This window comes from Eleginops maclovinus, chromosome 6 (genome assembly GCF_036324505.1).
Source record: "Eleginops maclovinus isolate JMC-PN-2008 ecotype Puerto Natales chromosome 6, JC_Emac_rtc_rv5, whole genome shotgun sequence".
Lineage (NCBI taxonomy): Eukaryota > Metazoa > Chordata > Actinopteri > Perciformes > Eleginopidae > Eleginops > Eleginops maclovinus.
The window spans coordinates 1,751,053-1,760,809 of NC_086354.1; the positions used below are offsets into that span (position 1 = coordinate 1,751,053).

At 40.0% G+C, this 9,757-nt stretch overlaps 1 protein-coding gene across 1 annotated transcript in view; it reads right to left on the bottom strand.

The window, feature by feature from the left end:
• si:ch211-207d6.2 (sickle tail protein) overlaps nucleotides 1-9,757 on the bottom strand; it is a 106,185-nt gene that overhangs the window by 44,676 nt on the left and 51,752 nt on the right. The window contains exons 7-11 of the mRNA XM_063886811.1: nucleotides 8,940-9,257; nucleotides 6,365-6,460; nucleotides 6,112-6,149; nucleotides 5,844-5,995; nucleotides 2,704-2,879 (exon numbers count right to left, since the gene is read on the bottom strand). Of these exons, the coding sequence (XP_063742881.1) occupies nucleotides 2,704-2,879; nucleotides 5,844-5,995; nucleotides 6,112-6,149; nucleotides 6,365-6,460; nucleotides 8,940-9,257 (780 nt within the window). The remainder of the gene's footprint in view (nucleotides 1-2,703; nucleotides 2,880-5,843; nucleotides 5,996-6,111; nucleotides 6,150-6,364; nucleotides 6,461-8,939; nucleotides 9,258-9,757) is intronic.

Here is a 9,757-nt window from a genome sequence, read left to right on the forward strand (position 1 = left end):
CATGCTGGCTGCAGGAACACTAAAGCTGTTGTCCATGAATTGATTGTTCATTTCTTGGCCATAAGCCATCTCTAAAGGTGTTTTTGAGAATTTGGAAGTCCATCCAACCGGCTTTACAATTGCAGACCACGTGTAACCAGACCAGCCCAGACCCCCACATCCGGCATCACAAAACAAAACCTGTCATAAACATGTCATAGCAGACCTAACTGTCAAACTTAAGAAAAGCTTAATATCTTAGCACGGCATAAAACCGTCATATATGGATGTCTGCTATGACATGTTTATGTTTTGTTGTCTTGGTTTATGTCAAGTTGTCATAACAAGGACATCTCAAACAATGTCACCTTTGCATCAAAAGTGAAATAACTTACCGAATGACACTTAACGACAACTGTCATAAGTATTCATTAATGTTTAAGATAGGTGTCATGTCATGGCTATGATAATGGTATGTCAGTCTTATGGACACCCATTCAAGTAAAGTTTTACCAAAATGTTTTACCATAAACACAAGAATTAACGGAGCAATTAGCTACATCAATCCTATCATTTTGTCAACTACATCTCTAGTGAGAGAATGCTTGAATAAAGCTATGATTCATAACTGACAAACATTCTCTGTGTTTTATCTCCTATGATACATGTGGAGACAGTACAGTGCTGTGAATATGAATATATAATATTTTTATTTCGAAAGAAACCGTTTTTTGGCAAACTCCACAGAGATCATAGGCTAGTGGATCAGAAGAGGACTCTTCTGTAATGTACATTTCCACTCTGGGGAAGTAATAAAGGAATTATATTCCTGATTCATCTCCTATACAAACTACATGTTTTAGTTCTGAATATATAAGAGCTAGGTTGCTAAGCTACTGCAGAGTAGCTAAAGCTTGAGCTAAAAGACGTTTCTTGAAGAAAAGCTAATGCTTTCTTGATGTGTTGGGCTGGAATTGTGTTAATGATGTATATGATTAGGATTGGCGTGTAGATAGATAATTGTATCAAACTGATTCTAAAACTCATGATGCTTGATAAATGCCAGGCTTCTGTTTCAGAGTCCTCACTGCTGTAAAGTCAGTGTGTAGCATGCTAACATGAGAATGAGTTCTGATGTTTTCGGAAACCCATGTCTCATCCCATCAAATCACTCCCCTCCCCCCTGACTCTATTTTTAACAATACGTTTCTTCACATTTTCTCTCTGCTTAAGAATTTTGCCGTGCTGTGTCCTGACTGTCGCCGATGATTTTCCGCTGCAGTGACATCATAATGGGAATGATGTCAGAGCAAGTGTGTGAATGTTGAAAATCATCACTTCGGAATTAATGTGCCGTAATGGAAAGTTCAAGGACAGCCTTAATCCAGTTCTTCTCTGCTCAGCCAGTTGTGTTGCTCCTGTGTACTGTAGGTTCATCCTATTTGCTTATTTGGCCTCCTCACTTGCGTCTTAGCTCCACCCCCTGTAAGTATATTTCACACACTTTAATGTTTAGAGTATGATGTCATTATTCATTAAAGAGATATATTTTACTCGTATTGAAGCACTTTGAACACTGACTGATCTCCCTTTAACAAAACAGCTGCAGTGAGCAGACGGCTGTGGAGCTGGGGGCAGAGCTGTGATGTGCGAGTAGCGATAACACTTCTGCGTAGTCTACACTCAGGAATCCTCCCTGGCCCCGGCCGTGGCGCAAATGGCTGGGGCACCTGCACCGTATGCCGGCGACCCGGGCTCGATTCCCGACCCGTGGTCCTTTCCGGATCCCACCCGGACTCTCTCTCCCACTTTCCTGTCACTCTCCACTGTCCTATCCGATTAAAGGCAAAAGGCCCCCAAAAATAACTTAAATAAAAATTTTAAAAAAAGGAATCCTCCCACTTGTCTCCTCTGGAAGCCTCGACTCCTCCATGTGCATTTAAGCGATTGGGACGTCCTTTAACATGGCGTGTCCTGATCGATTTCCAGGTCAAGTCATGGAGGAGAGAGGACAGAAAAGTCGAGGAGGGACATTGGGATGAACCATTCCTGTCTGTCTTTTTCTGCTGTTCCCTTTAGTGAACACATCTCTTTGTCTTTAACCTCTCTCCATCTTCTTGTTATTTTCTTTTCTTTACCTGGGACAGTTGAGGCATTAATAATGCCAAGGTTTAGTGCTCTCCACAAATACTGTATGAACAATAATATTCAAACAGTATTCCACAGTGTTTTCTGATGATGGAAAACTAATCCATTTTTTAGGCCACAGCTAAACTGAAATTGACTGGACTTCTTCCTGCGGATTGATATGACTGCATATGGTTTCTTGATCAAATTGTCCTTAGCAACCTTGGTGTGCTATTGAAAAAGAGCAGACTGCTTAATATCCACATTGAACAATCATAATTGTGTATTCCAATAAGCTGTGTAATAAGTAACAAACCAGTCTCTAAAGAAGTCTTATGACATAAAAAAAAATCCTACGTCATGTACGTTACTTGTTGAGTCATAAAATCAGTGAACTGAACAAAGGATGGCAGTAAGGCAGTAAAATCTATCTGAAGGTTGCTAACATTAGGCACCGTAAGCATCTGTTCATACAAAGTGTAGCAGCAGAACCTCTGAATGTCCCGAAGGGAAGTTTACTGCTGATGAAATCTACTTTGTATTTGTGAGAGAAAGTCTACACTATTTTTTTTCTAAAACATAAAGTCAAACCCTTACTGGAGCTGTGCGAGTATCCTCTCCTCTGTGGTCAGGTAGTGGATCCTCTCTTGCTCCATCTCTGCCCGCCGTCTGTACGCTGCCTCCTCACTCTGAGCCAGCCGCTCACACATCAGCACCACCAGCTCCTGACCCACCATCCGCACCATAGAACTCACGTTCTCCTGGTTTGACAGCTGGAGCATATGGAGCCACTCAGGAGTCAGAAGTCAACAACAGAGCTGCTTTTCATTTATGCTCCCGAACAGATGAAACTTTGACGTTATGATCTTTCGACTGATGCCACTCTCAGTAAAAACTTGATCTTGTTTGCCTTATTGGTAATTTATATAAAAGAATCTAAAGAGCACTGCCTCTCTGAGGCCTGTAATTGTCAATATTGTGAAATGAACCCCAACTAACACTAAGTTAACTAGCTACTGTGGTATGTTACTGTATGAGCAATATACTGTTAAAAACTCAGTAAAGTTCTAATCTTGTGTCCCAAATTACACTTTACATACCATACGTAATATTTTTGATGACTGATCTTAAACTTGAGATCAGTTACAAAAAAACATCCAATCAAATGTGATTTTAGGCGATAAGCTAGCTAACCATTGTCCATCAAATGAAAACAGTGAGGTAAGCGAGAGAACAATATGTGAGTTTGAGTAAATATAATACATATGATATTATTAAAATAATTGAAAATAGTTACTTATAATAATACTTATAAATTCAATTGCACTAATATTCCATGTATCCAGGGAGCAAAAAAAGCCATGTAAATATACATTTCATTCAGGATTTTTTAAACAAATGAAACGGCAAGAAGATTGAGAACCAAATAACTGAAAACGAGCAGTGACTTGAGTTGAATGGTATTATAGCGCAGTGATTTTCAACCACTGTGCCTTGTGGCACAAGAGATCTTCCAATTTCACTTAATCGGCCCAAAGAACATTATTTGATTTCTGCAAATAATTTGCTATTGTTGAGAAATGTAGTATGAATGGTGGTCAAAGGAAAGAAAAAACGGTGAGATCAAGATATTACGGCGAAAGTTACCTTTTGTTTGGTTTGACTTTCCCCAGGGATCCGAGCGCACCTGCCCCCGTTATTATGTGTGGGAAAAGCTATCATACAGTGCCATGGTCCCATGCATGCTCAAACGTTGTCTCCAAATGAAACATCAACATTTAAGTTGGAGACTGAGAGGTGACAGAGCTAAGCAAACGTTTGGCACATTCTCCAAATAATGATATCTTTTATAATCAGTGATGGGCAAGTTACTTCCAAAATGTAATACAGTACATATTACTTATTACACTCTTTTTAAAGTAATAAGTTACATTATTACTGTCTCTGCACTGTAATGCGTTACTCTGAGTTACTTTCACCAAAATAACTGCAAAAGTATGGCTTATAATGCTAAAATGTAATTTATTTTAGCTCAGTAATTAAAGCTATCTATCTTTCTGGCAGTACATGCTGAACATTAGGAAAATACCTAGAAATTAAACTCATGCTCAGTTTTAGTGGGCTGAATAATATGTGATACCGGTAACATGACGTCTCTGTGTGTTATTAATAACATGTTAGTGGAGCCTCTGCACGGCCCTGTAACCTGCTGTATATGAACGAGTCTCAATGGCAACGTTAGCTCACCTTGTCATTGGTGTGTTAACAGGGATTTGGCTGACAAGCTTTCTAAAAGCCGGTGATTCCACAGAGGACAGAGGCTGCATATCTTCAACACTCTCAACTTCTCGGGATTCAAGCAGGAGACCCAGAGAAAGTTACATTCTGTTGCTTTGGCCTGCGCGCACTCCTGTCTTTTTCTTTTCTCTTCTCCGAGCCCGCAGCTCTCAATCACAAATCTGTTTCTGCAGCCCTCTTAACCAATAGTAAACAGGCTTACTGAGTTACTATTCTACCTGCACAGTTATTTTTCTGGTGTCGGAATGTCTTGCGATGTTTGTGAATTCTTAGAAACAAAACACCACATCATTTCGGGTTAAAATGTGTTGTAACTGCGTTACTGAGAATTGTAACAGGGTATTATATTACCCACATTTCAGAAGTAATGCGTTATGTTACTGTGTTACAGCTGAAAGCAATACATTACTGTAACTCCATTACTTTTTTAACGCGTTACAACCTACACTGTTTATAATATTATGAGTTCAGACTAAGGCGTTGCGACAACGCTGCTGCAGGCTTCTTCGTTTCTGTGTGCAGAGCTGAAAAGTGAAAACATTAAGGCTTTCGAGCAGTGTCGTTTTTTAGCCTATAAAACAAATCCCAGCAAAAACACGTTAACAGCCCCCTTTCAAAAATATTTCTTCCAGCGCCCAGAACTTTTTCTGAACGCCCCCTGGGGGGGCACTACCACCCCCGTTGAGAATCCCTGCTCTAAATGATAGGAAAGGAGCTTTAATGCTTCTAGTATAATCTCCTTCAGCTAAGGAAACACTGGACCTTCTTACTTTTTCACTGAAATGATCAAATAAAGTCAACAGTTCATAGTGTTAACTGAGTTCTATAGGGTTTCCTAACGTGTTTAAAATGTTTCTGAATGGTGATATAGACAGTGATGGGTGTGAAGGCCCAACAATTTATGTAAATATTTGCATATATTTATAATTACTTTTCAAAGATTTTCTTACAATCATATGTAATGGGATTTGTATGTTTTAACCTTGGTAATGAAGAATATATACATATACAAGATGCAAAGTATCCTATATTTATAACTTATAGTAGTCCACTGAACAGAAAATTGCAGTTCCCCACAGCAGACCAAAATTAATAACGTCAGCTGGCGCATCACAATTACATCGGATAGTGTAATTGTAGTCGAATTCTCAAAGCATGGAAGTTGTTTTTTCCTCATTCCTGATGAATTCTCCTTTCGTCTATCCCTAACCCAGCACTCCGAAGTGCATCACATGACTGAAGCTACAGGAAACTGTGTGTCAGTTGAAGGCTAAAACAAATCTGTATCCACATTAATGCACTTCCCCTCCCTATACGGCCATATATACTGTATGATGGTGGTGATGATGATGATGATGATGATGATGATGATGATGATGATGAAGATGAGGAGGAGGAGGATGATGATGATTATAATTGGGGAGTACAAAAGTCAATACCTGTAAGTGTCTGAGTTGGTTGAGTTGGAATTGCAGATCACACACATTTCTCTTCGCTAACACCAAGCTCTGCTGCAGTCGGCTGTGAGAGGGGGAGGCAGGGCTCAGGCCATCAATCACAGCCGCAGGGACCTCGGACTCAGATGACGCTCCTAAAGGTCAAAGCAAGGTGTTTTAAAAGATTGTCAATGTAGCATATTCTTTGTGGCAGGTTAACATTAACATCCGTTAAAATATGGAAATAATAGACAATAAAAAACTTTCTCACCAGGTCTGTTTTTGAGATGTTCGCATTCAGCATTCTCACTGAAAATCACACAGACAGTTACATAATAAATGTACCTTGGTCTCGCCAGGGTTAATACAGTACACTCAACTCACTTCATGGTATTACCTGAATTATACAGAAAGGTTTGGTAGCCCATGTTAATTATTTTCTTTCTCAAGCTAATATATGACTTTGTAAACAAATAATGGATGAATAAAAGTACATATTGAGCTGCTGCTCTGCTGTTACACACCTGAGAGCCTTGACTGCTGGAACCTCTGCCACCAGAGCACTGTGCACCAGACCTGCTAGACTGGCTATCTGTTCCTCCATGGCTTTCATTCTTTCACTGAAAAATACAAAGACATGCACAGTATCACATGAGGTCTTAAATGTGGCATCTATATAATATCTTAATCATAAATGTTTCATAATTGTCTAAAATTCACAATGCAATTGAGCAGACATGCTGAAAAATGAGATGAACACCTCCTCACTGTGTGGCATTCTGGCCCATATTAGTGTTAATATAATATTTAGGGCTAACTAGAGCTGAAGATCTTCTTTTTTGTAATGTTCTTTTCCAACCGCAGTGTCTATCCTTGAGGTCGCAGAAAGAACACACGGCAGACTACTGTAATGTTTGTCAAAAGACAACTCAACATCAACAAAGAAAAGATCTCTCTTGCTCTGTAGGAGTGCTTCAAGATTGCCAAAATGACAATCAACATTTTTCTGATTATGCTTTAATTAGTAAAAAAATGTTTGTTTTGCACTTTAACATTTAAATAAAAGCATTGCTCTCTGATGAAAGCTACACAGCACAGACAGACAGGACCATCATGTTAATTTATTTGTAGGAAGCCCTAATCATGATTGCCATTCAAATTACATTTATTGAAGCAGTGTGTGATTGCTGCATATGGGGCCTCATTTATAAAATGGATTCACGTAAAAAGATGGTGTACGTAGAAATTTATAAAACAGTGCACATGCATGTCCTACTCCGGTTTCCCTTTATAAATCATAATCAGCTCGAAATGCAGCGCAGCTTTTGCTTTTACGTATCGCCCATATTTGCATTTAAATAGTTAAAGGAACGCCCCATATTAATATTCTTTTAGACTGGCTGCTTGAAGAAGATTGTAGGAAATGCTGACAGAACAGCTAAGAAAAACCATTTCACACCATGTTAGATTTTGGTTCCTGATGGGGAGGTGCAGACAAGTTAAACATATTGTTTGGTGGATGCAGTTTGAAGATAACAAGGAATGGCAGCATGTGGAGCACTCTGTGAACTCTGCTGCCTCGGAAGGTTCGATCGTCACCAAAATCAATTAAAAAGTCCAACACAGTGAATGACAAAATACACACAGCCTCACAGGCAGAGTGTTTGTGTCACGGGACCGGGGACAGGGGACACCTCTCCCCTTAATGAGAAACTGTCAGAAATTATTGGGGAATCCCTTTGGAGTCATGAGGGGGAGGGGGGTTTGCACATGTACTGTATGTACAAACAGCTGGGACATTATTCACAAAAAAGATTTTTATTTATTTGGTCTTTTGTGTTCCGGCTGTCAGTCAGCTGTGTGCAGCGTCTCCACTGCATCATGTGCACCTTAACCCCACAGCAGCAACTATGTTAACCAGTCAAAGAAAAGAAAACATATGTTGTGTGATGTCAGCACTAGAAATTTACCAAATACATGGTGTTAGTAGTTTCCATACTTCTTGTGTTGTATAGGCTAAGCGAGCTATCAATTCTTGGCAAACGGCATATTAATAATTAAAATGATAACGGTATATAGTATATAAAACCATGCTCTATAGAACCTATATAAATGCAAAATGGCGTCAGTTTAGACGTAATTCTGTCTTTCTGTATACCACATCATTTATGAGAATACATTTCATAACTTTAAAGGCCCCCTATTATGCAAAGTGCATTTTTTGATGTCTTTTGTACATAAATATGTGTCCCGGTGTGTAAGGAGACTCACCAAGTGTCAGAAAATACAACCCTCTCTCTATTCCTCCTTACCCAAATCTCTAAAAACAGGGGTACAAACGAGCTGATCCAGATTTGCTTTGGTTATAAGATAAGATAAGATTAAGATTCAACTTTATTGTCATTGCACAGAGTACAAGTACTAGGACAACGAAATGCGGTCTCTGCATTTGACCCATCCTAGTGTTAGGAGCAGTGGGCTGCCATTATGTACGGCGCCCGGGGAGCAGTGTAGGTAACCAGTGTCTTGCTCAGGGACACCACGGTGGCACTTGGTCTTTCAGGGACTTGAACTGGTGACCCTCCAGTTCCCAGGCCAAGCCCCTATGGACTTTGCCACCACCGCCCTTATGACGTTATAACTGAAAATATGGGCTGGCTTTACATTGAACTCCTGGCAACGATAACATATCCATATTTATTCACTTCTTAAAGCTATGTTTTTGTGTGCACTCAGGAGTATAAAACAGTTATGTGTTTGATTATTTTAAGATTTAAGCTTTTATCCAGCTAAATAATTCTTCATACATGATACATTAGTAATATTTCGATTCATGGTATTATTTTCACATGTTTCCCTCTAAGTGGAGGATCAAACATTTTCCTGGTTTGTTGTTTATAAATTGAAAAGATTGCTTAGAAATTTGCATATGCCATCTTTTGCCACACAAGACATCTGTTTGCCATCTTTATACATGAGGTCCCTGGTCTGTACCAATGTGTTTGAAAACTTAGGTCTGAAGAGGACTTTTATTAAATATACACCTCATTAAATGTTGACAATGAAGAAATGAAGGGTGTCACTCTGGCTATAGCTCACCTCTGGGGGTTGTTGGTAGTCACATGACCCTGAAGCAGTCTCTCTGGTTGTCCCAGAGGGCTGTCCAAAAAAACGGACGAGGTAGAGGAGGAGGAGCCACTTCCTCTGCTTCTGTTGACAATTTCCACTTGGACCCCGTTACTATCCTGCCACAGGGACCGGTGAATCGGAGACATCCTCTCTGGAGACACCAGGCCCACGCCTCCGATGATCTGTCCTCCACTCATCCTAACTTCATTGACTCTGTGAGGGGGAGGGGGCGGGGTTTTGGTTCCCATCGGTGGAAACTGGCTGTCTCCCAACTTCCTGCTCTTCTGCCTGCATGGTGGAAAAAATATGCAATGTATGGATTCATATACACCTGGTTACAGAAACATCCCAGAGTGTGGTGGGCCCCATGACTGAAAATGCTACCATTGTATTACAATCTATCACTCCTCCAGTGTATGTTACTGATCTGTTCTTCCTCTACCAGTGGCAATCCGTCAGGGCCCTCAAGGCCCTCTGTTGAATGTTTTTAATATTTAAAAACATTACATTTTTATTGTTATATTTTTCATTAGTTTTACCAAACTAACTTGATGCAATTGTATTCAAAATAACATTTCCAAATAAATAAATCCTTCAAACCTGCATATTCAGTTTCTGTTGGAATGTGAAGGATTAAATGAAAGAAGCTCCTTTGGCCTCTCGGGAGTTACTGGAGAGATAGTAGCCGTGTCTCAATTCAACGGCCGCATGCTTCGGAGGACCCAGCCTACGCGGTCGACGGAGGACCCAACACACGACCAGACGGCAACGTTGCCTACAAGTCGCCA